The 26660-nt window shown below is 43.2% G+C and overlaps 1 protein-coding gene, 1 long non-coding RNA gene and 1 pseudogene across 3 annotated transcripts in view; 2 read left to right on the top strand and 1 right to left on the bottom strand.

Moving 5' to 3' along the window:
- TXNRD3 (thioredoxin reductase 3) overlaps nt 1-10267 on the top strand; it is a 56101-nt gene extending 45834 nt beyond the window's left edge. Inside the window, exons 14-16 of one of the 2 annotated variants that reach the window (XM_029918252.1) lie at nt 6794-6889; nt 9223-9357; nt 9569-10267. In XM_029918252.1, coding sequence (XP_029774112.1) covers nt 6794-6889; nt 9223-9357; nt 9569-9631 — 294 coding nt within the window. In that variant the 3' untranslated portion in view covers nt 9632-10267. Of the gene's footprint in view, nt 1-6793; nt 6890-8615; nt 9185-9222; nt 9358-9568 lie in introns of those variants that run through there. The other variant, XM_029918250.1, reaches the window with a different exon arrangement.
- On the bottom strand, nt 5775-18543 carry LOC115274806. The gene is made up of 2 exons (XR_003901262.1): nt 18487-18543; nt 5775-6149 (listed from the first exon to the last, which is right to left on the bottom strand). It is a non-coding gene; the product is annotated as an uncharacterized LOC115274806 (long non-coding RNA).
- LOC115274805 lies at nt 14282-14666 on the top strand (annotated as a pseudogene).
- Nucleotides 18544-26660: the final 8117 nt, after the last annotated feature.

Raw genomic sequence — 26660 nt, 5'->3', positions numbered from 1 at the left:
GGAGACTCCCACCTCCCTGACACTGCACAGAGCACTTTCCGCACACGGGCAAACACCCGGGCAGTTATTTTCTGGAGACGGTTAAACCAAATCCTCCTGACGGGGGCGCTGGGATCCAGTGAGGCGTTAGCGTGGGTGCTACCCCCGCACAGCACTGAAGTGAGCAGATACATCCTGGATCCCGCGTCAGCTCCTCCCACGGAGCTCGGGGACTCTGGCCGCCAGCGTTCACCCTTCTCTGGCCAGAGGTGGGCAGAGCCGGATTTCTCAGGGGCTCTGCCAGTCCCACTGAGAATGACCACCGGGGTCCCTTAGTAAACTTCCCTGATAGAGAATTGGACAGTGAAGTTCAGATTCAGTATACTGTGAATGAGAGCTCAAAGCTTTCAAACTTGGAAAAGTATCTTTAATTGAGGCATAATTCAGTTAAAGCAAAGTGAAGATTTGTGTGTGTGTGTGTGTGTGTTGTGTGTGTACAGTTTTGAGTTCAGACAGTTGAAAACCATCATTAGAATCAAGATAAATGGAGTCCAGAAAGAAAACTATCATATAAGACTTCTGTATCTGGCAAAGCTGTTCTTCAGAAACAAAGGATATGTATATTTTGATTTTATTTATTTATTTTGAGAGCGAGAGAGAGAGAGAGGAAGAGAGAGAGAGAGAGAGAGAGAGAGAGAGAGAGAGAGAGAGAGAGAGGGAAAGCGAGCAAGCAGGGGAGAGGCAGGAAGAGAGGGAGACAGAGAATCCGTAGCAGGCTCTGCACTGACAGTGCAGAGCCCAGTGCAGGGCTCAAACTAGCAAACCGTGAGATCATGACCTGAGCTGAAATCAAGTCGGATGCTTAACTGACTGAGCCACCCAGGTGCCCCCGGAAATGAAGGATATTAGGATATTTCCAGAAAACTAAAAGTTGAGTAAATTTAACAGAAGACCTGCCCCCAAAGAAATGCTCAAAAGACTCCTTCAGACAGAAATGAAAGGACACTAGATAGTAACTGGAAGCTATCGGAAAAGTCAAACACTAGTAAAGATAACTTCTTAGGTACATAAGCTGTGTTACCACACTTTTGGTTTGGTTTGTAACTTCTCTCTTTTGGCTATATGATTCAAAAAGAAAATGCATTTGGGGCGCCTGGGTGGCTCGGTTGGGCATCGGACTTCAGTTCAGGTCATGATCTCGCAGTTCACAAGTTCGAGCCCTGCGTCGGGGTCTGTGCTGACAGCTCAGAGTCTGGAGCCTGCTTCGGATCCTGTCTCTCCCTCTCTCTTTGCCCCTCCCCCACTTGCACTCTGTCTCTGCCTCTCAAAACTGAATAAACATTAAAAAAATTGTCTTTAATTTGAAGGAAAATGTATTAGACATAATTTTAAATTCAAGTTAATGAGCATGCATTATATAAAATGTGTCCTGTGACGGTAAGAATATAAAAGGGAGGATGGAGATATATAGAAGCAGAGTGTTGCATATTATTGAAACTAAGTAGGTAGTATTCCAACAAGATTATTATAAAGTTAAGGTGTTAATTGTAATTCCCAAGGTAATTACTAGGATAATAACTTTTTAAATACACAAAAAAGGAAAGAATAAGGCAACCAAAATAAACTAAATACAAAAAAGGCAGTAGTAGAGGAATTAAGGAGTGAAAAACATGCAAGACGTACAGAAAGCAGATAAACACAAAAATCAATTATCCCTTATCAGTAATCATGTAAAAAGTAAATGGATGGAGGTGTGCTATTAAAAGGCAGTTTGTCAGGCTTGACTTAAAAAATGGGATTTAGGGACACCTGAGTAGCTCAGTGAGTTGAACATCTGACATCAACTCAAGTCATGATCTCACAGTTCAGGAGTTTGAGCCCTACATCAGGCTCATGGCTGAAAGCACAGAACCTGCTTCCGTCCTCTGTCCCCCTCACTCTCTGCCTCTCCCTCTCATACACTCTCTATCTCTCAAAAATAAATAAAACATTAAAAAAATTGGATCTGTCTATATGTTGTTTAAAGAGACTTACTATAGATATAAAGATACAGATTGAAAATTAAGGAAAGAAAAAGATATTCCATGTAAAACAAATAATAACAAAAAGAGAGCTTTACTATTATTATTTTCAGACAAAATATAATTTAAATTAAAAAGGTTACAGTAGAGGGGCACCTGGGTAGCTAAGTCAGTTAAGCATCCGACTTCAGCTCTGGTCATGATCTCACAGTTCATAGGTTCAAGCCTGCGTCGGGCACTGTGCTGACAGCTCAGAGCCTGGAGCCTGCCTCGGATTCTGTCTCTCCCTCTTCCTCTGTCCCTCCCCCACTCACACTCAGTCTCTTTCTCCCTCAAAACTAAAATAAAACATTTAAAAAAATTAAAAAGTTTACAGTAGAGAATTTATATATTGATTTAAAAATTTAATACGGTAGGGGCACCTGGTGGCTCAGTTGGTTAAGCATCCAACTTCAGCCTAGGTCATGATCTTACCATTCCTGAGTTCGAGCCCCACATCAGGCTCTGTGCTAACAGCTCAGAGCCTGAAGCCTGTTTCAGATTCTGTGTTTCCTTCTCTCTGTCCCTTCTCCACTCATGCTCGGCCTCTCTCAAAAATAAGTAAATATATTTAAAAAAATTTTAAATTCAGTACAGCAGGGCATCTGGGTAGCTCAGTCGGTTAAGCATCCAACTTGGGCTCAGTTCATGATCTCACGGTTCACGAGTTTAAGCCCCGCATCTGGCTCTGTGCTGACAGCTCAGATCCTAGAGCCTGTGGGATATTGTGTCTCCCTGTACTCACACTCTCTCTCACTCTCTCAAAAATAAACATTAAAACACTTTTTAAAAAATTTAATACAGCTAAAACATATATCAATTGTAAACATATACAGCCCAAAATCCCAGAACCACATTGCTTCACTGGTGAATTCTGCCAAACATTTAAAGAAGAATTAACACCGATAATTTTCTAACTTTACATGAGGCCAGCACTACCTTTCTACCATGGCCATTTCTACTGCAAAAAGGACAGATAAGCCTCTGGGAGGGTCAGTCAGTTAAGGGTCCAACTCTTGATTTCAGCTCAGGTCATGATCACACACAGTTCATGAGTTTGAGCCCCTTATAAGACTCTGTGCTGGCAGCCTGGAGTCTGCTTGGGGTTCTCTCTCCTCTCTCTGCCCTTCCCCCACTCATGCCATTTCTCTCTCAAAATAATTAAATAAACATTTAAGAAAATTTTAAGGTACCGATAAAATTCTTTATGAAATTAATGCAAAAATCCTCAAAATACTATTAAACCAAATTAAACAGCATATTAAAAAGGATTGTAGATCATAACTAGGTGGCATTTATTCCCAGATTGCAAGGATGGTTTGAGATTCCTGGGTGGCTTAATTGGTTAACTCTTGGTTTTGGCTCAGGTTGTGATCTCATGGTTCATGGGTTTGAGCCCCGTCTTGGGCTCTGCACTGACAGTGGTGAGCCTGCTTGGGATTCTCTCTCTCCCTCTTGTTCTGCCCCTCCCCTGATCGTGCCCCCCCCCCACAAAGTGAATAAATAAACATTTAAGAAAATTTTTTAGAAAGAATGCAAGGATGGTTCAACATGTGAAAGTCAGTCAGTATCATATTAATAGAATGAAGAGAAATCACATGATCATCGTGATTCAAAAAAAAGTATTTGACAAATTTTCACATTTATGATTTAAAAAGCCTACATGATAAACTGGGAATTAGAAGGAATTTCCTTAACATGATAAAGGACCGATTTTTATTTTCTTAGTTCTAGATGCTAGAAGTGTTCACAGAGTTGGTTTCCCTGGAGTGATGTTCCAGGCCCCTCTCCTTGATTTGTACATGGCCGTCTTTTCCCTGTGTTCACATCATCTTCTGAGTGTCTTGTGTCCTAATTTTCTATTCTTGTAAGGACATAGTCAAGTTGGACTAGGGCCGCCCTAATGACCTTACTTTACTTCTTTAAAGACCTTCTCCAAATATGGTTACATTCTGGAGCATTAGAGGTTAGGATTTCAAAGTAGAGATTTGTTTTGAGGGTCTGACATAATTCCGCCCATAACTGAACTAAGTGAATTTAACAGAGTTGCAGGGCATGAAAACACAGAAAAATCAATTGTATTTCTGTGTACTTGTGATGAACTATCCAAAAAGGAAGTTTAAAAACCATTGCAGTAGGGGCGCCTCGGTCAATCAGTTGAACATCCAACTTTTGGCTCAGGTCATGATCTCACAGTTCATGAGTTCGATCACTGTATCTGGCTGTGTGCTGATAGTATGGAGCCTGGAGCCTGCTTCAGATTCTGTGTCTCCCTCTCTGTCTGCCCCTCCCCTACTCACACTCTGTCTCTCAAAAATAAGTAAATATTTAAAAAAATTTTTTAACATAAACATTAAAAAAGTTTCAAATCATGGCTAATAATTGTGCATAGTTTGATAAAAAATTAAAACTTAAAAATGGGACAGTAACAGATTCTGAATAAGGAGAGCAGCGGGGAGATGAGCCTACTAGATATTGAGGTTTATCATACAGCTATAGTAATTAAAATTATGCCATAGTGACATACAGACGGACGGAAAGATGAATGGAACAGAATATGAAACCAGAAATTGATTCGGATGCTTATGAGAATTCACACATGGTAGAGGTGGTATTTTATTTTAAATCATTTAAGGGTGTTGAAATCAGTGGATGGCCATTCAGGAGAAAAGTAAAGTGAGATCCATACTTCACACCCATTTTGAACCAGGACGACCAAAGACGTAAATAAAATAAAAATCTTCAAAGTAGCAAAAGAAACAAAACACACAGAGCAAAAAACAGAGAAAGAACAAGGGCAGAGGGACGCGTCAGTGCGCACCCCTACTTTCCCTACAGCAGGCGGCATGGGACGAGTCAGAAACACACGTGCAGTTTCACAAATCTTGTTTAAAACCCCAGAGTTTTCACCATCTCTCTCCTTAGCCTATATTTTAGGAAATCCTATCTTGAGGTTACAAAACATTTATCTTCTCTTCCAGATAGCCACAGAGATTGAAAAGATTATAATAAAAAAATAGGGGAGGGGCACCTAGGTGGCTCAGTTGGTTGAGCACCAGACTCTTAATTTCCTCTTGATTTTGGCTCAGGTCATGAGCAAGCCATCATGAGAGCCTGTTGGGATTCTCTCTCTCTGCCCCACCCCCTCACATTCTGCAGTGTGCATGCTCTCTCTCAAAATAAATAAACATACTTTTAAATGTGTGGGAGAGGTTTTTTTCTTCTGTTAAATACAAGTCAAATCTAACACTTTTTATTACAAGTAACTATATTCTATATCTTTTAAAATTTCATTTTTAGAGGTGCCTGGGTGGCTCAGTCAGTTGACTGTCCAACTTTGGCTCAGATCATGATCTCACGGTTCATGGGTTTGAGCCCCGTGTCAGGCTCTGTGCTGACAGCTCATAGCCTGGAGCCTGCTTCAGATTCTGTGTCTCCTTATCTCTGCCCCTCCCCTGCTCATGCTGTCTCTGTCTCTCAAAAATAAATAAATAAAAACTTTGTAAAAAAATAAGTAATATTTCATTTTTATTGCCTATGTGCCAACAGTTGATACTTCCCTAATATTTAAAATGGCTATTTCCAGAAGATGGGTTTGATTTTTTTTCTCACTTTGACTTTCTGTACTGCATTATTCTTATGATAACCTTGTGTCATTTTTATAAAAACAATAAAGATCTTATTCAAAGTATAAAATACATCATCCTATTAAAGAACAAAGAATCCATACTTAAATCCTTCCACTGTGGATTTTACTTGGGGACCCGTTTCTTATCCTGGCAGCAGACATTAATCCACCACCTTCTGATGGAGCGATTAGGGGAGAGGTCGCCCGCACAGTTGCAGGGCTTCCTGGCTGACCAGGCCAGCTGGGGGAGAGCCTTCCAGGTGGGCTCAGAGCGCTTGGAGTGAGGGCTCTCAGGGAGCAGAGGTTGTGTTCTTCATATCCTTGGGCGGCTGGGGCGATTTCATTTCTGCTTCCTCCACATGGGGTGTGACGGTGAACCATGTAGGCAGGTTGCCAATTCACAGAAGCAGAATCGAAGTCTGCATTTACCTTCTCAGGTGACCAGGCTCCGCTGCATCGCTCTGGAGAGTAGCACTCTATAACTGTTGGACAATTGAATTTAGTTAATGAGATTTTTCTGGACTAACAGCTGAGCCAAGGGGGGAAAAATGGCCAACACACTTGGGTAGCTGGTATTTTAGGAGCTGTGGCCCCAGGTGCCCCCATCAGACAAATAAGGTTGAAATCATGAAATTCTAAGTTTTTTAAAATTATTATTTATTTTTAATTTATATCCAGGTGAGTCAGCAGAGTGCAATAATGATTTCAAGAGTAGAATCCCGTGATTCATCCCCTACATCCCCAGTGCTCATCCCAACAAGTGCCCTCCTTAATGCCACTTACCCATGTGCCCATCCCCCATCCCTCCTCCCCCTCCAGCAACCCTCAGCGTGTTCTCTGTATTTAAGAGTCTCTTATGTTTTGTCCCCCTCCCTGTTTTTATTATTTTTGCTTCCCTTCCCTTATGTTCATCTGGTTTGTATCTTAAATTCCTCATATGAGTGAAGCCATATGATATTTGTCTTTCTCTGACTAATTTCACTTAGCACCATACCCTCCGGTTCCATCCACATCATTGCAGAGTGAAACTTGAACTTCCTGAAAGCTGTGGTCAGTCATTGCAGAACGTGTCAGGGAGTGCCTTTCACAGACACTAATCTCGGCCCCTGTCCCCCTTGTCTTGCAGGTGTACCACACCTTGTTCTGGCCTCTCGAGTGGACAGTGGCTGGCAGGGACAACAATACTTGCTACGCAAAGATAATTTGCAATAAATTCGACAATGTACGTAATCTCCTTGGAGGGTTAAAAGCCATCATTTTAAGCTGTAGCTTTTAGTCTAGGATTGGGTTTGAATCGTCTTTAAAGACGACTTTCAGGGCAAGGCCGAAATCCTTCAAGTGGTCACCCAGTTGATGTGGTTATAGAGGTCGAGCAACTGATACCTTCTGAAAAACAAAATCACTGCAAGTTGTCTCAGAGCAGCGTAGAACAGGATGATGTGTGAAAGTTTCGGTGTTCAACGAATAAAATGTAGGGTGTGTGTTTATATGCAGTTTATAAACTGTGCATCCGAAGCCTTTAGAAAGACATGCTTGCATGAAGTAAGAACTAGTTAACTTTAAAAAAATTGTTTTTAATGTTTATTTTTGAGAGACAGAGCATGAGCAGGGGAGGGGCAGAGAGAGGGAGACACAGAATCCCAAGCAGGCTCCAGGCTCTGAGCTGTCAGCAAGAGCGCGGACATGGGGCTTGAACCCACGAACTGCGAGATCATGACCTGAGCCTCAGTTGCTTAACTGACTGAGCCTCCCAGGCGCCCCTGAAAACTAGTTAATTAACTGATTCCTAATGAAGGCTTTCATCAAAGGGGATCAGTGGGGTGGAGAGCCGGTCGTTGGAGGCTCCCTGTTACGGAGATGAGTTGGAATCGATCATGTGGATGAAAACAGTTTATTTACGACCTGCTTTGTAAGGAACGCTGCATGTAGAAAGCAGCAGGACTTGGTCTCTCCCTTTTTAAGAATTTATAATCTTGGAGCAAAAACAAAATTAGATAAATACAAACCGCAACAACTGATGTTTGTATAAAGTTTCCAAAGTACCAACCATCGTCCTGTTGGTCCCCGCCTCTGTGGCTCTCTGGTTCTCAGCCTAACAGAGAACGGGTGTCACAGGCTCACGACCAGTTAGCATGTGCCCCGTTGTCTGAGACTTGCAGGCAGCCAGAGCTCCAGATCTTAGTCCCTTGAGGGGGATACTGGTCAGAACTTACCAGAAATACCCCAGGGCTGTGACATGTTCACAGCTGTGCTCCCAGGGGGTGGTGGTAGTTGTGTGCAGCTTGTTCTGACCCTGGACTGGAGTGACTGAGCTTACTGTCTGCCGGCTGCGGGCGGGGAGGGGGCCTTCCCAGCGGGAGGGGGCAGAGGCAGCCTGGGATTGGGGTTGGATTGGGAGAGCCCCTGCTGAAGCCGAGGTCAGCAGCCGTGCTTTCTGACCACTTGACAGAGGTGTTGACTGCTGGGCCTGGGGCAGAATCTTGAGGTCTGTTGACCCCTCTTTGGACACCTGCTCTGTCCCTTGCCACTCCGCTCACCCACCCTCACACACTTGGCCCCCCTCCAGGGTAGAGCTTGCCCCTCCTTATTCTCCTTCCCAAATCACTGTTTCTAGAGTGTCACCCTCCTACTTACTGTGGCCCCAAGGTGAAAACCGTGAATGAGGTTTTCCCCCTCCCAGAACCTGCCTTCATTTTCATTTATAAGCGGAGATTTCCATCAGATGTCCCTCTCTTCTCTCTGGGCTTCCCCCTCTCCCAAACGTTGCTGCACAAGGCACCATCTCAGAGATCCCCAGTTCTGTGGGGCCCTGGGAGCTGCACTTGTCACCCACAGCTCTCCTGGCCTCGGATGGCCAGCCCCCTGAGAAATGCCACTTTCGGAGGCCTCCTGTGAGCACCCCCCCAGTAGATATGCAGGAGGTCGTATGCTCTTTGTGTTTCCTCCAGAATGCAGGTGGGCTGAGACCCCTTCTGCCTTCTCTCTCTTCATCTGTTATGCCCTGGCACTATCAGAGATGAGAGTCTGATGAAAACACGTTGGCCAAAGACAGCCTAGAATGCAGCCTTGGAAATGCACTTGTCTTGGTGGAGCTGTTCATCCCGAGCTCCTCGCCCCTCCCTACGCGCAGGCCTGGGTAAAACCCTGCGCTGGCCACTGCTTGGTCTCCGCTTAGTTACGTTGAAGCAGGGCAGCCCGCTGCCTTCGAATTATTCTAGCGTTGGACTTTAATTCGGATTTGTTACGTTGTTGTTTAGCACGATCTCAGCATAATTTGGGAATTTACATCATACTAATGAACTCCTTCATGCAGTGGGTAAATTGCTTGTTCTAGTAAATTTGAGTGCAAATTAACTCTGGATGTGCATTTACTGGCTCATTTAACAGATTCTTACCGTGGTTCAGTTTCACGATAATGTTCTCTGCTCAATTCAGCTTTAGAGTTCTTTTACTGTAGTGGATGCTGTACATGTTAACTGTAAACTTGCAATAAATAGATTCCTGTTCAGACCATTAACCTACTGGGCTTCTCCTTCTTGTGTTTGCGTATTAAAGTACCGGGTGATAGGATTCCACGTTCTTGGACCGAATGCCGGTGAGGTCACCCAAGGATTTGCGGCAGCAATGAAATGTGGGCTCACCAAACAGCTACTCGATAACACCATTGGAATTCATCCCACATGTGGTGAGGTACGGAAATAGGTTTGTGTGTTCATGGATTTCAACTGGTGTTATTTGGAAAACTATTATAAAGCACAAGGTCAGAGAGATTTTGTGTCAGCAACTGCTTTGCATATTTTAAAGGTTAACATAGATGTACTTTTCAGAACATGTTTTCTTAAAGCAGTACTAAAATATTGATGGCTACATCCACGTGTTTGGCTTTCTTCCTTTTGAACAGGTGTTTACAACTTTGGAAATCACCAAGTCGTCGGGACTAGACATCACTCAGAAAGGCTGCTGAGGCTAGCCCCGCTGCCGTTGGGTTGTCCTTGTCCTGTCCCCGTCCCTTCAAATGTGAGGATGCCCTCGTGCCCAGTGAGACCGTGCTCACGCACCTGCTCTCTTGGGCAGGGACCGGCATGGAGACGGGAAAGACAAGGAGACCGGACAGCAGCGGGCGTGTGCTCTGCAGCCTCAGCTGGCTGGGAGAGGCAGGGGAGCTGCCTCCTTGACGTCTTAGCTCGGAGCCCGTTGTGAGGTGAGCTAAGGCCGATGGTCTCCCACGTCAGAATCGAGCTTCCCCCGAAGGACCTGGCAAGCGCACATCTGATCCAAGTGCACTTTTCTGGTGGCTGGTTCTTTTTTTCCTCTGGCCTCGTTGTGTCTGTGACAGTGTTTCTCAGTTACGAAGCTGACTATCAAGTGGCGAGCCTGCAATTCCACGCTGGCCGCAGCCGGGTGCGTTCCAGGGACGCCGCGCACACCGCGCAGGTTTCAGTCCTCCACGCGCTTACCCACAGTCCGACCCTGCCTCCTGCCTCACCATGCCCTGGCTCTGGTGGCGGCAGCCTTGGAGGCCTCTGCGTTCGCGAGACGTGCTCTGGTTTCTTCTCCACCTTGGTCTTAAGAGTAATATTAAAAAGTTTTCAATACTGTATTATGGGAAGTCTAGCTAATTTGAAACTCTTGAGAAGGATTCAATCCATACCCATTTAATTATGGTCATGTTCAGTAAATAAATTTGATGGTAGGAGATTCCATTTGAATCTGCACGCCTGGCAGCGTCTAAAAGGCCCTTGAAGTGGGGGTGGATAGGTCCTTTTGGAAAATCTGTGGTTTTCTGGGGGAGCACATCACAGAGCGGCCCAACGCTAGGGACGCAGCCAGTGCTTTCCTAAACAGGACCTCAGACATTAACCCTCTCTCATAGGATTGGACAGTTCTGGGCATATGTTTTAAAATAAAAAATTTAAGGAGCCGCCTGGGTGGCTCAGTTGGTTAAGTGGCCGACTTCAGCCTAGGTCACAATCTCGTTGTTCCCGAGTTCGAGCCCTGCCTCGGGCTCTGTGCTGACAGCTCAGAGCCTGGAGTCTATGCTGGATTCTGTCTCCCTCTCTCTGCCCCTCCCCCACTCATGCTGTCTCTCTCAAAAAAAACCATTTTTTAAAATTTTTAAAGAAAAATTTTAAGATGGGAAACACCACCTGTAGATGAGCATTTGGCTCCCCTCTGGAGGCAGGGAGTAGACAGGGCTGGAGTGAGGTTGTGGACCCAGTGAGCTGACGGAGGATCCAGTCGACAAGTTGTTTTTTTTTTTTTTTTTAACCAGGGAGAGAAAGATACAAATATAACTGCCTGGAAAGTAAGACAGGGGTGGGGGGGGTGGGGGGGTCACTGTTGCTGTAACTGAGGTGGGAATAGCGGTGAAAGGGGGGAAGATGCTAGTAGTAATTCCCATTGGAAGTGGGGGTGGGGGTTTGAATGATCAGAGTTTAATGAAAGCAGCTGTATTTGAACTGAACAATGAGGGACAAATAGGATGTCAAATATTTGCAGTGATCTGGAGCGACTCTGTATGATGATGCTTTGGTGGCTGCAACTAAAATTCTAGATAGACATTTGTTACCATATCGCTGAGTACCACGTACATATGCACAGCCAAGGGTTGGCAGGACCCTGGGTGAAGTGCAACTAGGAAGCCTGGGAGTGGGTTCTGCTTTTCACTGAGCACAGTACCAAACACCTCAAAGCCCAGGTGAGGTTTCCAACAGGAAACTTTGGGCAATGCTGAGACCCCACTGGGCTTATACCCGCCATGGGAGGGTGAGCAAAAAACCGTGCTTCCCAGAGAGAAGCAGCAAGGGAACTTGGCTGTGTTCTTAGGAGAAAGGCGGTAATTCACCCAAAGAATTTTAACCACTGTCCAAGTAACAGACCACTGGGAAGGCTAGTTTTCTTCCTTTGCAAGGAGCAGATTGGACCTATCTATACTTGGCTCCCCCATCCTCTCCTTCCCCCCACCCCCACCTTCATCTCTTTCCTCTAATATCCTCTCCTGGGGAAAGGTGGGTCATACATAATGGTGACAGGTCTGCCTCGAAGATAAAACTTGTATGTACCTAGTAACATGCAGATTATCATGCAGATTCATAAGGAAAAATCGACATCCTCTATCTAGTGGAGATTTTAATATTCCTCAGTAATTAGATCAAACACTAGAAAAGTCCTTAAAAATGTAGATTTGAATGATACAATTAACAAGCTCAGTTCACTGATTTTGGAAGAAGATCACATTCAACATGAAAACTCACTTCAAGCACACACTGAATATTTATGAAATTTGCCTGCACTAGCCTCAGCACATTGCAGAAGACTGGTATCACAGGGGTCGGGGCAAAAAGATTTCAGCTGTGGGACTAACACTGTGAACCTAGGGACCTTAAAATTCATTCAGTAGGATGGTCTGTGGAGTGCGGACGTAGTGTGAGTTGAGTGAGGGGTTAGAGGGAAATGAAGCTGCACAAAGAACTAGATTAGAGCCAGACACCAGTCAAGAAGTGAGGGATTCTGGAAAAATACTAGACTTTGAAGAACGATAGACTTGGGAATGCCTGATCCTGTGACTTACAACACATGACTCATGATATATCACAGAATAAGTTGCTCAACTTTTCTTATTCTTCATTTATTAAGTGTGGACAGTATTGCCTATTTCACAGACTTCAAACAGTTGGGTACATATCATGTTCCTGATATTCTGCATATCAGTGTAGGATATCTTGGTTCTGTGATGATGAATACAGGCCATATTGAGAAAAACGCTTGGAGACATGCGACAGTAGAGCTGATAGATAGGCTGATGGGAGAAGTACTGGCAAGTCAGTGCCTTGGCAGATTCGCAACAGGGGCAGCCTCCACGCTGGCTCCCAGGTTACACTCCCCACTGCAGGTGATCCCATCCTGTGTGGTCTCCTCCTACATCGTCTCTGGGTTGGTCTCTGGGCCCAGGAGCATCCAACAGAATTGGTGGGAGGCACCTCTGAGATTAGGTCATACAGGACAGCAGTGGAAGTTCACTTGGGCACTCTCTTGGATTCCTTACTCTGGGGGAAGGCAGCTGCTGTGTCATGAAGGGAGGCCCAAATGATGAGGAACTGAAGTTTCCAGCCAACAGCAAGGAACTAAGGTCTGCTAGCAGAGTCCATGTGAATGAGCTCGGAATTGAAAACTTCCCAGGCAAGTTTTCCCCTAACTAGCAGCTTGTCTGCAATTTCATAAGATTTTGGGCCAGTGACTTTGGCCTACTCCCAGAGTCCTGAGCCTCAGAAACTGTGAGATAAATCATTATTTCTCAGTCTGCTCAGTTGTGGGTGATTTGTTACAACACAGTGATGGATATCTAATATGACTGCCAAGGACAATTAAAAGTAGTACAAATCTGATCAGATAACAAATGTTTGGGGGGCGCCTGGGTGGCTCAGTCGGTTGAGCCTCCGGCTTCGGCTCAGGTCAGATCTCACGTTCGTGGGTTCAAGCCCCGCGTCGGGCTCTGTGCTGACAGCTAGCTCAGAGCCTGGAGCCTGCTTCCAGTTCTGTGTCTCCGTCTCTCTCTGCCCCTCCCCCTCTCATGCTCTGTCTCTCTCAGTATCAAAAATAAATAAAACAACAAAAAAAAATTTTAAAAATGTTTGGGGGACTTTTTCCCTAGGGCAGACTAAATAAAACTCCCCTAGATTTGGGATTTCAGCAAAACGATTGGAGCTCAAACTTAGCCCTAAACTGAACTCATCATCGTGGAGAAAGAAACCCTGAACAGGGAAGTGCAAGAGGCCTCAGTGGATTGCCTTCTGAGTTGGTGATCTTAGGCTGTGGTTGTGGTGGGTCACGGCCAACCTTCCTTAGAGCATCCATGATTGCCAAAGCTCATATTTAAAAAAAACTGGAGGGGGCACCTGGGTGGCTCAGTTCATTCAGCTTCTGACTTCAGCTCAGGTCATGATCTCAACAGTTCATGGGTTCGAGCCCCACACCAGGCTTTGTGCTGACAGCTCAGTTCCTGGAGCCTGCTTCAGATTCTCACTCTCTCTCTCTCACTTTCTCTCTCTTCCCCTCCTCAACTTGTTCTCTGTCTCCCTCCCTCTCCCTCTCTCTCTCTCTCTCTCTCTCTCTCTCTCTCTCTCTCTCAAAAATAAACATTTTTTAAAAAAACTCTGTTCATCATACAGAGGTGTGTTCATTAAACTTAGCAAGGGAGAGCACCACCTTCACAGAGTCTCTGTGTCATCTCAAATGGGAGCTAGGGATTTGGAAGATCAGGGTTAGTTCAGGGGTAGGTAGTTTTACACAGCAGAGGTTAGTAAGTGGGTCTGGGCAGCAGTTGGCCAGAATATGTAATTGAGGCTACCTATTTGAATGGTGTCAGTGCTCTTATCTTTAGAATTTGAGATATATGAAGGGGCACCTGGGTGGCTCAGGTCATGATCTCACAGTTCATGGATTTGGGCTCTGCGTCAGGCTCTGTGCTGACAGCTCAGAGCCTGGAGCCTGCTTTGGATTCTGTGTTATCTTCTCTCTCTGCCCCTTCCTTTCTCATGCTCTGTCTCTCTCTGTCTCTCAATAATAAGTAAACATAAAAAAAAAAAAGAGTCCTTTCCAACCCTGGCCAGGCAAAATGGCTCCCCCAAAGAAGGGTGGTGAGAAGAAGAAGGGCCATTCTGCTATCAACGAGGTAGTGACCAGAGAACAGATCATCAACATTCACAAGCGCATCCATGGAGGGGGGTTCAAGAAGTGTGCCCCTCGCGCACTCAAAGATCCGGAAATTTGCTGTGAAGGAGAAGGGAACCCCAGATGTGCACATTGACACCAGGCTCAACAAAGCTGTCTGGGCCAAAGGAATAAGGAATGTTCCATACCGTATCCGCGTGCGGTTGTCCAGAAAACGTGTGAGGAAGGAAGAGGATGAAGATTCACCAAGTAAGTTCTATATGTTGGTTACCTATGTACCTTTCACCACTTTCAAAAATCTACAGACTGTTAATGTGGATGAGAACTAACTGCTGATTGTCAAATAAAGGTATAAAACTTCCTAAAAATAAAAATAAAAATAAATTTAAAAAAGAAGAATTTGGGGTATATGAGACCATACCAAACTCCTGTTCCCATAGTCTTCTCTTGGAACATATAGCTCTAAGTGAGCTTGTGTTACCACAGTTCAAGCTTAGATAGCTTGTATGACGTGATTTAGACCCCTTTTGAGTAGTAGTAGTTTTTCAGTTCGTGGTTTATTTCCCAGTGAAGAAACAATCAGTGATTTGAAGCAGGATGTGACAAAGAGACCTGTTAGAAATTGAGTGCAAGAGATTGCCAAATATTTATGCAGACTCTGCTTCCTCCCACACTGGAATAACATGGATTAGATGTCATAGCTCATCATCAACTCTCTGGGGGAAACATGCAAAGACTGCAGTAGCCTTGGAACAACAGTGCAGGACTATGATCCTCGAGAGAAGGGACACATGAGGTGATCCCTCCGATCACCCCACATTTCTGCAGGTAAGTCATCTTCAGACTACAATATAAGGGAGAACTCAAACAGCCTAGCTGTCTTGCTAAATTGAGGTGGAGGTTGGAGTTCAAGGAGTTTGAGGCAGCTGGAAGTTGTGGGTTGGAGGTTCTTTTCTGAACACTATGCTACACATCTGCAGAGTAAAATTTTAGAAGGTAAGGCAACAAATTAATGAGGAGCTGTATGTTTGGCACAGGTCTCAGAAGGTGAGGAAAAATTCTAACTGAACAACAGAGGAGAGTCCTCAATAATACCCCAGGCAATAAGAGGAGACCCCCTTGTGGGATCCTGCCTTAGTATAGAATTAAACTATCCGAGGAAGAAAATCTACTGTAGGCCTACCCTAACTGTATAAAAATAGGCCTTAATGGGATCAAAATAGTCTGGAAGTCACTGCCTACTAAAGAATAGACAATAAAACACTCAACAGGATATCAACAATAATATCCAATAGCCAGTCAAAAATTACTAGACATGCCAAGAAGCAGGAAAGTATGACCCATAATAAGAAAAATCTGTGATTGGAAATAGACTCAGAAATCACTACCTGATTGGACAAATACCCAAGCACATTACAATCATGCACAATGGGGATCCTGGGTGACTCAGTGGGCTAAGCATTCGACTCTTGGTTTCTCAGGTCATGATCTTATGGTTCATGGGTTTGAGCCCCACATCAGGTTCTGCGCTGACAGTGCGGAGCCTTCTTGGGATTCTCTTCCCCCCTCTCTGCTTCCCACCCTGCTCGTGCTCACTCTGCCTCTCTCAAAATAAATAAGCTTTCCAAGAAGGCACAATATTTAAAGGGAAACATGCACATAATAAAAAAAGGAAGATATTTAAAAGAACCAAAATAGCTTGTAGAGACGAAAAATACAATACCTGTTTCAGGGACTCCCATGACCATTAACTAATCTGGTGATGTGCTGGAGGGACTCACATGACTCACCACAAAGTTATATTCATGTCTGAGATTCATTACAATTAAGGATATATACTGCAAGAACAGAAAACGAAAGTAGATGTTAGAGGTCACATATAAGCTTCCAAGTCTTCTGTCTCTGTGAGAGTCATATGGATGTACTTTTCCCTTCAATGGTGAATTCCAAAGGCCCACAATACATCTCCACCCAGGGAAGTGGAGTCTTGGAATTCAGAGTTCTTTTTTTAAATCATTTATTTTTGAGAGAGAGCACGCGAGGAGGGGCAGATAGAGAGGGAGACACTGGATCCGAAGCAGGCTCCAGTCTCAAAGCTGTCAGCACCGAGCTTGATGCAGGGCTTGAACTCATGAAACACAAGTTCATGACCTGATCCGAAGTTGGATGATTAGCCAACTGAGTCACTCAGGTGCCCTGGAATTCAGAGCTCTTAAAGGGGACTAGTCTCATAGCTATGTGAGCTGCCATGGTGTGGACTTTAGACACTTCTGACCTGGTTCATCTTGAGTCACTGCTTCAGGCATTTATCATCACGTCATTCACTAGTAACTATGCGAATATCCAGGAATTTAATTTTCAGGGCTTGGCCAGAGATCACTGCCCTGGCTACAGAGATAAGTAAAAAGTGAGTAAAATAGACCCTCTGCATTAACCATTTCCTCACAATACCAGAACAGACTACTTCACTGGATAGGATCAACAGCAGATTAGATTCCATAGAAGAAAAAATTACTGACTTAAAAACATAACAATAGAAACTATCCAAACTGAAGGACAGAAAACAGACTGGAAAATAATCAAAGAAGTCTCCATGAACTCTAGAACACTACAAAGTAGTTTAACATATATAATTAGAGCCCCAGAAAGGGAAAGGAAGCAAAAGACAGAACAATATTTAGAGAGGAATTTTATAAATTTGATGAAAACTATAAACCCACAGATTCAAGTGTCATAAACCCCAAACTTTGCACTAATGACCTTTTTGCCTCAGTTCTTTCTACCTAGTACATCATTCCTGGCTTTCAACAACAACAAAATTACAAGGCATACTAAAAGACAACAACATTTGAAGAGACAGTCTCCTATGGCAGGGACGGTGTTACTACAACAGGACTTCAAGACAGCTACGGTGACTATCCTAGGAGCTGTAATGGAAAAAGTGGACAACAGCAAGAACGGATAGATAATATAAGCAGAGAGATGGAAATGCTAAGACTCAGAAACAAATGCTAGAAATCAAAAACTAACTGAAACAAGGAATATCTTTGCTGGGATCATCAAGAGACTGGACATGGCCAAGGGAGAATCGGTGAGCTTAAAGATATGTTGATAGAAACATCCCAAACTGAAACACACAAAAAAAGAATGAGAACACACACACACACACACACACTCTTGTGCGTGCGTGTGCACATGCGCGCACACGCGCACGCACCATCCAAGAATGGTGGGGCAGTTTCTAAAGATGTAACATGTAATTTGAACACTAGAAAGAGAAGAAAGTGAGGAAGGAGCAGAAGAAACATCTGATGTAGTGATGGCAGAGAACTTCCCAAAGCCAGTTACATACCAGAGCTCTAAGGAAGCTCAGAGAATACCAAGGAAGATAACCATCCCAAAAACCATAGCTAGGAAAATAATATTCAGTGTGGGAAATCAAAGACAGAGAACATCTGGAAATAAGTTGGGGCTGGGGAGGTATTACCTACAGAGAAGCAAATATAAGAATGATCGCAGCCTTTTTGGTCAAAAACCATTAAAGCAAGAAGAGAGTGGAGTGAAATATTTCACACATTGAAACAAAAATCCATCAACCTAAAATTTCATATTATGGAAATTATTCTTCAAATATGAAGAAGAAACAAAGAGTTTCTCAGACAATGTCTGAAGTGGCATAGTGTCATTTGAACGTTAAAAATCCTTATTGAAAATTCCAGAGCAATTGCCAAATTTCAAGAAGTGTAATATGTGAAGAGAGAAAATAAAATGGAGTCACGTAACATGCTCAGTTAAAAGGGGAAACAAAAAGGGTCAAAAGAAAACGTGAATGCAACAAAAACAGTTACACAGTGATAGATATGAATCCAATTATATCAAAAACCACTAAAATGTGGATGGTATAAACACATTCATTGTAACAAAGTCTGACTCCACCCTTTTTTTAAACGGACTCCACTTTTGATCGTTGCTGACAGCTCTTCAGTGTCACCCCTTTGTCTCTCCCTGAGCTGATAAGAAGACCCAGATGTTCTCTTGTTTGGTTGCCAACGGGAAGTTCAAAATGTGCAAGCCCCCAGCCCACGCATGAGAATCCTCACTCCAGTCCACACCGGAGCCACTATAAAAATCCCAATCTAATCTCCTTACCTTGCTTTCTCAAGCCATTCTTGGAGCAGCGGAGAGGTGTGCCCTGCTCTCCCAGAGGCCTCACCACGTGAGGAACGCACCCGGCTTTGCTATGCACTGGCGGGCACGTACGCGGCCTGCTGCTGGCTGGTAAGCTGGACTTAGAGCTGTGCTGCTTGTGCTGTGCTTGCATAGTTCTGCTGAGCCTCTGTGAGAGATTCGACTGGCCTAACTCAGCAGTTTTGATCTTTGGTAGTTAGGGACAGGAGTACGGGATTGGGACTCTCCTTTAAGAGGCCCTGGGTCATGTGTCACGAGCTGGATCTGTGTATCTCAGACTGAATCGTAGGTCCCCGGCATACGCCATAACCGATTCTAGACTCAGGAGAATGGCTGTGAACCTGTGACCGCTGGTGGTGTGTGTCGAGCAGGCACTGGCCCCATTCCGTAGAGTGCTCGGTAGAAGGACTGATACCCTGGGCAATAGATGGGCCCATCCAGTTGCTCCTTGTGTGAAGGAAGAGGCGTTATTGTGTGGCATGTTGAGGTCACACTCACACGACAGAATGCCTTTGTTGCTGGTGATAGGGAGAAAGTCACCCATGGCACACCTGCGGCACAGCCAAGGGCTAACTCCGCATGTCCTGCAGGCAGCCCCTAGCCCTGATGGTATTGACTGGAGACTCTTTCGAGGTATGAGCAGGATGGAGATGACCCCGCCACTGAAGTATATCCAGCAACCTCTATTAACCACTATTGACCACTATTAACAAGGAAAGGAATCAAGAGAGGGGGCGGGAGGGAGAGATGGAGAAGGGGAGGGATGGAGGGAAGAAGGAAGCTGAAGGAGAAGAGCCAAAACCCAAAAATTGGAATCAGTTGGAAATCTAAACTTTACTAAAATAATTCATGAAACAAAAATATTACAGGGCACTGATTGGCTTCTTTTTCTTTACCATTGCAACCATTTTTAAGTGTACAAGTCAGTGGCATCAAGTACATTCACAGTGCTGGGCAACAATCACCACTATCCATTCCAGAACTTTCTTTTATCTTCCCAGATGGAAATTCTGTCCCCATTAAATAATAACTCTCCATGTCGCTTTCTCTGCAGCCCCTGGTAAATCTATTGTACTTTCTGTCTCCGTGAATCTGCCTATTTTAGTACCTCACGTAAGTGGAACCACACAATATCTTTTGTTTTGTGGTTGGTGTATTTCTCGTGGCATGATGTTTTCAAGGCTCATCTGGGGCCTAACATGTATCAGAACTTCATTCCTCCTTATGACTAAATAATATTTCATTGTATAGATATACCATATTTTGCTTGTCTGTTCCTCTGTTGATTGACACTGGAGTTTCCACCTTTTGGATCTTGTGATTGCTGTTACTATGAGCATGGGCATACAAGGAACTGTGTGAGTCTCTGGTTCAGTATCCCTAGACGTGGAATTGGGGACTCATATGGTGATCTATCTTTAGGCTTTGAGAAATTGCCAGCCTGTTTTCCATGATGGCTCCCATTGTACATTCCTACCAACAATGCACAAGGACTCCAGTTTCTCAATATCCTCACCAACAAGTGTTCTTTTCCTTTTTTTTCCCCCTGTAATAGCCATTCTAATAGGTGTGATTTGGCATCTCACTGTGGTTTTTATTTGCAGTATTCTAATGACCAACAAGTTGAATAAGAAAAACATCAGATGCAGTTGAGGTACATTCTACAAGACACTTGACCCAAGCCATCAAGGTCATGAAAACAAGGAAAGCCTGAGAAATTATCACAGCCAACAGGAGCCACCTAAGGAGACATGACAAGTAAACTTAATGTGGTGTCATAGATAGGATCTAGAGATAGTAAAGGATGTTAGGTAAAAACTAAAGATATCTAAATATAGTATGCACTTTAGTTAATAATAACGTATCAGTATTTGTCCATGAATTTTACTATGTGTCATACCAACCCTTCTTTGTAAATCTAACCTGTTTGAAAATAGAAACCTTTTTCTAAATGAAAATGATCCTACAGACATTAAACAAATAGTAGAATATCTATTGAGACAGATAGAGAGCATGAGTGGGGGAGGGGCAGAGAGCGAGGGAGACACAAAATCCAAAGCAGCTCCAGGCTCCAAGCTGTCAGCACAGAGCCAGACGCGGGGCTTGAACCCATGAACTGTGAGACTGTGACCTGAGCTGAAGTCAGATGCTTAACCAACTGAGCCACCCAGGTGCCCCAAATAGTAGAATACCTTGGACAATGTTACTGCCGTAAATTCAACAAGTTAGAGAAAATGAACAAATGCCTGAAAAGACACAAATTACCAAAAGCGATTCAAGAAGAAATAGAAAATTCTGCCACCAAATTTATTAAATAAATAGAATTTATAATTTAAGGACTTCCTACAGTGAACAATAAAGAACTAGATGGCTTTGCTGTGAAACGCTATCAAACATTGAGGAAGAAAAACAAATTCTATAAATGTTTCATAAAAGAAAAGATAGCTACAAACCAGTATTATTCATGAAAGTCAACCTTCCTAATGAAATACTATCAAATTTAATCCAACAACGTATGAAGTGGGTGATATGTCATAACCAAGTTTACTCCAGGAATTCAGGATTGGTTCAAGTTATGGGTGGAAAGGAGAAAACAATATAGTTATCTCAGCAGATACAGAAGGACAAAATTTAATACCTGATTGTGATATAAACTCTCATCAAACAAAGGTGAGAAGAAAACATGCTCAAATTAGTAAAGGGCCTCTACAAAATGAAACTGTAGCTACGCACATATTTAATGGCGTACGATGATTGAGAGCAAGGCGGGGCCACCAACATTCACCACTTACATTCAGCACTGTAGTGGAGGTCCCCGGCATTGCAATAACACAAGGAACACAAATAAAAAGCACACAAATTTGAAAGGGAGACATAGACCATCCTTGGTAATATGATCGTGTAGAGAGAAAATCTTAAGAAATTTATAAAAAAAAGCTACCTACTAGAACTTGAAGGTGAATTAGTAGTCAAAGAATACGAAGTTAATATACAAAACCAATCATATTTCTAATGACAAATCATTGTGAATTGAAAATAACAGCATATAAATATTAAGTACTTCAAAATAGATCTAATGAAATATACATAAGACCTGTAGACTGAAACTATAAAATATTGTTAAGAGAAATTAAAAAGATAAATAAATAGAAAATACACCATTTTCATAATACGAAAAGTCAGTATTAAGTTATGCCTTTCTCCTTAAATTGATTTTTAGATCCCATATAACCCCAGTCAAAAATCCAGACAGATATGCTGGCAAAAACAAACAAAAATTCTCTTAATTTTCTTTCATGTCAGAAGGTTTTTATTTCCTCTCCATTCCTGATGTGTATTTTTGCTGTGTATAGAATTCTGGATTAATAGTTCTTTCCTGTCAGTATTTTAAAAATGCTGTGTCAGGGCACCCAGGTGGTTGAGCGGCCAACTTCGGCTCATGTCATGATCTCAAAGTTCGTGAGTTCGAGCCCCCCGTGTTGGGGTCTGTGCTGACAGCTCAGAGCCTGGAGTCTGCTTCAGATTCTGTGTCTCCCTCTCTCTCTGCCCTTCCCTGACTTGTGCTCTGACTCTCTTTCTCAAAAATAAATGAACATTAAAAAATTTTTTTAATGCTGTGCCAATTCCTTTGTCCTCTGTGACTCTAATGACAAATCTGCCATGGTTTGAATTGCTCCTCTGTAGGTAATGTGTGGATTTCCTCTGGCTGCTTCTAAGGCCTTTTCTTTGTCTTTAGTTTTTCACAGTCTGATTATGATGTGTTTAAATGTGGATTGCTATGGATTACTCTGTTTGGGGTTCACAAAATTTCTTTACTCTGTAGGTTTATGTCTTTGATCAAATTTGTTAAGTTTTCAACCACTATTTCTTCAAATCTATTCTCCTCTCCTTTGGGATTCTGGTGACACAAATGTTAGATCGCTCATCATTACCCCCACCCAGTTCCAGGGGGCTCTGTTTATTTCTTAAAATCTCTTTTTCCCTCTCAGTTTTGACACTGGATAATTTCTATTTATCTCTCATCAAGTTTATAGACTCTTTCTACATCATCTCAGTTTTGCTACTCAGTCCAATAATTTTTTATTGGTTATTGCATTTTTCAGTTCTAGAATTTCCATTTATTCTTCTTTATGTCTTTTGTTTCTTTTTTGAGACTTCCTATCTTTTTTTTTTAAGTTTATTTATTTTGAGAGAGAGAGAGAGAGAGGAGGGGAATCCCAAGCAGGCTCCACACTGTCAGCACAGAACCCGACGTGGGGCTTGAACTCATAAACTCTGAGATCATGACCTAAGCTGAATTGATGAGTCAGATGCTTAACCAACTGAGCCACCCAGCCACCCCCCCCGCAGAGACTTTCCACCCTTTTATTCATTTCTAGAGTGTTTTCTTTTACTTGTTGGAAATTTTTATAACAGCTGTTTTAACATCTTTGCCAGCTATGACTGTCGGTGTGAGCTCGGCATGGCTTATTATCTTTTCTCATGCAAATAGAGATTTTGCTGGGTTTTCGTATAGCAAGTTATTTTGTATTATGTCTCAGACATTTTAGATGTCATGAGTCTCTTGATATTCTTTAAATCTTACAGAGAAAGTTGACATTTTTTTTTTATCATGCAGTTGTGGCTTCAATATTGGTTCCTTTTTCCCAGTATCTCTGCTGCCCCCTCCCCATATTCTTTGTGTGACTGGGCTGTCCCATAATTCAGTTGTCAACATCAATAGTATGCTATAAGGTCATATCCCTGAATATACAGTATGGGGACTGAACCCAGTGGTTTACAAACAACATTAGGGGGTCACTTTCCCATGTTCCTACCTCTCCATGATCTCAGCAGTATTTTTTGGTTCTCTGGGCACCTGCCCCAGTTGGGGCTTTATTTGCCTCACTCTGCCATGAACTTTATGCAGCTGGGTCTACATCAAGAATCCCAGTGGTTACTCTCCGTCAGAGTTTCAGGCACCTGCCTTCCCCGCTATTCCTGCGCCATTGTTGCTGACCTTGGGCAGAGAGGACAGAGAAGAAAACACACTCCCTCTCAGCATTAGGAGACCCCTCAGGCCAGAAGGAGAGGGCTGCAGCCAGCTCCCTCCGTCCTCACCCACATGCACTTCAGCATTTCTGGCTGCCCTGAGTCCAGACTGGAAGCTGCCAAGTAGAAAATAGATGGTAAACTCTTACTGTGTTGTTCCAGTTCTTTTGTATTTTCTTCCCCACTTCTCCTCCCACGAGTTACTTTCCAGAGGCTTCCTTGTGATTCTGAATTCAATCCAGATTTTATACCCACATTCCATGGGAGAGACAGCATGGAGCATGCAAGGGTTTTTTGCCCAAAACGAGAACCTCCCCACAGCCTTTTGAAAAAACAAATGGTGAAAAACAAATAACACAGTTATAAAATGGGCAGAGGACCTGAATAGACACTTTTCCAAAGAAGACATTCAACGGGTCAACAGACCAGTGAGAAGACATTCAGGATTACTAATCATCAGGGAAATGCGAATGAGAGCCATGATGAGTTGTCAGCTGACATATGTCAGAATGGAGGGTGTCACAAAGACATGACACAGTGAGTGCTGGGGGGGGGGGCGCGGAGAAAAGAGAGCCTTCGTGCACAATTGGTGAGAATGTAAATTGGTGTAACCAGGGCGGAAAACTGAATGAAGATTCCTCAAAAAATTAAAAATAGAATACTACATGATCCAATCATTCCACTACTAGGTATTTATCCAAAGAAAACAAAAACACTGACTTGAAAAGATATATGTACCCACTATGTTTATAGAAGCATTATTTATAGTAGCCAAGATACGGAAGCAGCCCAAGTGTCCGCAGATAGAAGAATGGATAAAGATATGGTGTATATTTATACAATGGAATATTACTCAGCCATAAGAAAGAATAAAGTTTTGCCCATTCAACAACATGGACCTAAAGACTATTATACTAAGTGAAATAAATCCGACACAGAAAGACAAATGCCATATTATTTCACTTATATGTGGAATGTAAAAAACAAAACAAATGAAGAAACGATTAAAAAAAAAAAAAGAACACCAGAAACCCATAAATACAGAGAACAAACTGATGGTCGCCAGAGGGGAGGGGAGGAAGGCAAAGCGGGGATGGGAAACATGGGTGAAGAGAAGTGGGAGGTACAGGCTTCCAGTTATAGAATGAATAAATCAGGGGCACCTGGGTGGCTCAGTAGGTTGGGCGTCTGACTTCAGCTCAGGTCATGATCTCACGGTCTGTGGGTTCGAGCCCCGTGTCGGGCACTGTGCTGACAGCCTGGAGCCTGCTTTGGATTCTGTGTCTCCCTCGCTCTCTGTCCCTCTCCTGCTTGCTGTCTGTTTCTCTCTTTCAAAAATAAATGAACATTAAAAAATTTTTTAACTAGACGAATCACATAGATGACAGGTACAGCATAGGGAATAGAGTCAATGCTCTCGTAACAGTGTTGTATAATGATAGACGGTAGCTGTGCTTGTGCTTGAGCAGAGCAGAACACGTAGTCAGTCCAATTACCATGTCATACACCTGAAACTGGTGTGACGTTGTGTGTTAGGCCTCCATTAAAAATGGAAAACAAAAGAGAAAAAAAAATAAAGTTCATGCAGATTACATAGACTCATGCATCGCTTGAAAAACATAAATACAAATACAAAAATAAACTGTGAAAACTGAATTTAAAATGTATATGCTGATGCAGTGACTCTCCAGATAGCTAAAACTACTTTTCAAAATAGAAGTTGGGGTACCTGGGTGGCTCAGTTGGTTAAGCGACCCACTTCTGCCAGGTCATGATCTCACAGTTTGAGGGTTTGAGCCCTGCATTGGCCTCTGTGCTGACAGCTCAGAGCCTGGAGCCTGCTTCAGATTCTGTGTCTCCCTCTCTCTCTGACCCTCCCCCACTAGTGCTCTGTTTCTCTCTGTCTCAATAATAAATAAAAACATTAAAAAAATTTTTTTTAAAGAAAATAGAAGTTGGAGGACTTACATTACCTTCTCTACTTACCGTGACACTGCAGTAGCCAAGACACTGTGCTGTTGTCCTGAGGAGAGGTCACTGGAGCAGAGCACAGTCCAGGAGCAGAGCCACATAAATTGGTCAGTTGACCTTTGCCAAATGGACTGAGGTAAATCTGTGACAAAATGACAATTGTCAAAAAATAAAAGGTGCCACTACCGTGTGTCCATAAGTGGAAAAAAAATGAATTTTGGCCTTCTCAAATTGCAAACAAAAATCAACTGAAATGGATTGGAATAAAAGTGAAACCCGTAAACCTTCTAGAAGAAATACTAAAATGAAAACCTTATGATCTTGAGGCAAAGACTTCTTAGCATTTAGAAAGTATGAACCATAAAAGAAAATGGGGATATATTGTCCCTGATCCAAATTTAAAACCTCCTTGAAAGACAGCATTGAAAAAATGAAATGTGAATCCCTGGTTAAGAGAAAAATACTTGCGATGCTCATTTCCAACAGAGGAACTGTATTCAGAATATAAAAGTTTCCTTACAGGTCAATAAGAAGAAAAACAACCCAATAAAAAAAGGGGGGGGCAAACGCTCTGAGCAGAAATGCTTCATACCTGGTTAACAAAAGTACACACTTGACCAAAGAAAGCAACCCTAGAACTTGCTCGACATCGGCGTGGCAGGGAAACGCAAGTGACCATCACAGCAAGAAAATCACGGCTACAGTTGTACGAAAGCCAATGTGGGTGCGGGTGTGGAGCTCCAAGAGCTCCCGCACATCCCCGTGGGCGCGCGGAATGGTTGAACGACTTTGGAAGACAGTTCGGCCGTTCCTAAGTTAGTCACACATTCACCGTGACGCCCCGACAGGTCTCCCGGGTGCTACACAAAAACTCGTGTGTGACTAGTCACAGCAGCTCTATGCAGAATAGCATAATATTGTCAAAAACCCAAATAGCCCTCCAAAGATGAATGGATAAACCAAGTGTAATATATTTGGACAATAAAGTACTAGTCAACAACAAACAATGAATGACCCACTGACAAATGCAGCAGCATAGATAAATCTCAAGGTCATTATGTTGAGCAAAAGAAGCAGGGCTGAAAAAATCCACATTACTTGTGTGTGTTTTACCTATGAAATTCTAGAAAAGG

Source organism: Suricata suricatta, chromosome 12, assembly GCF_006229205.1.
Source record: "Suricata suricatta isolate VVHF042 chromosome 12, meerkat_22Aug2017_6uvM2_HiC, whole genome shotgun sequence".
Lineage (NCBI taxonomy): Eukaryota > Metazoa > Chordata > Mammalia > Carnivora > Herpestidae > Suricata > Suricata suricatta.
The sequence above is the reverse complement of the archived record's forward strand: the minus strand, read 5'-3'. Positions and strand labels throughout refer to the sequence as shown.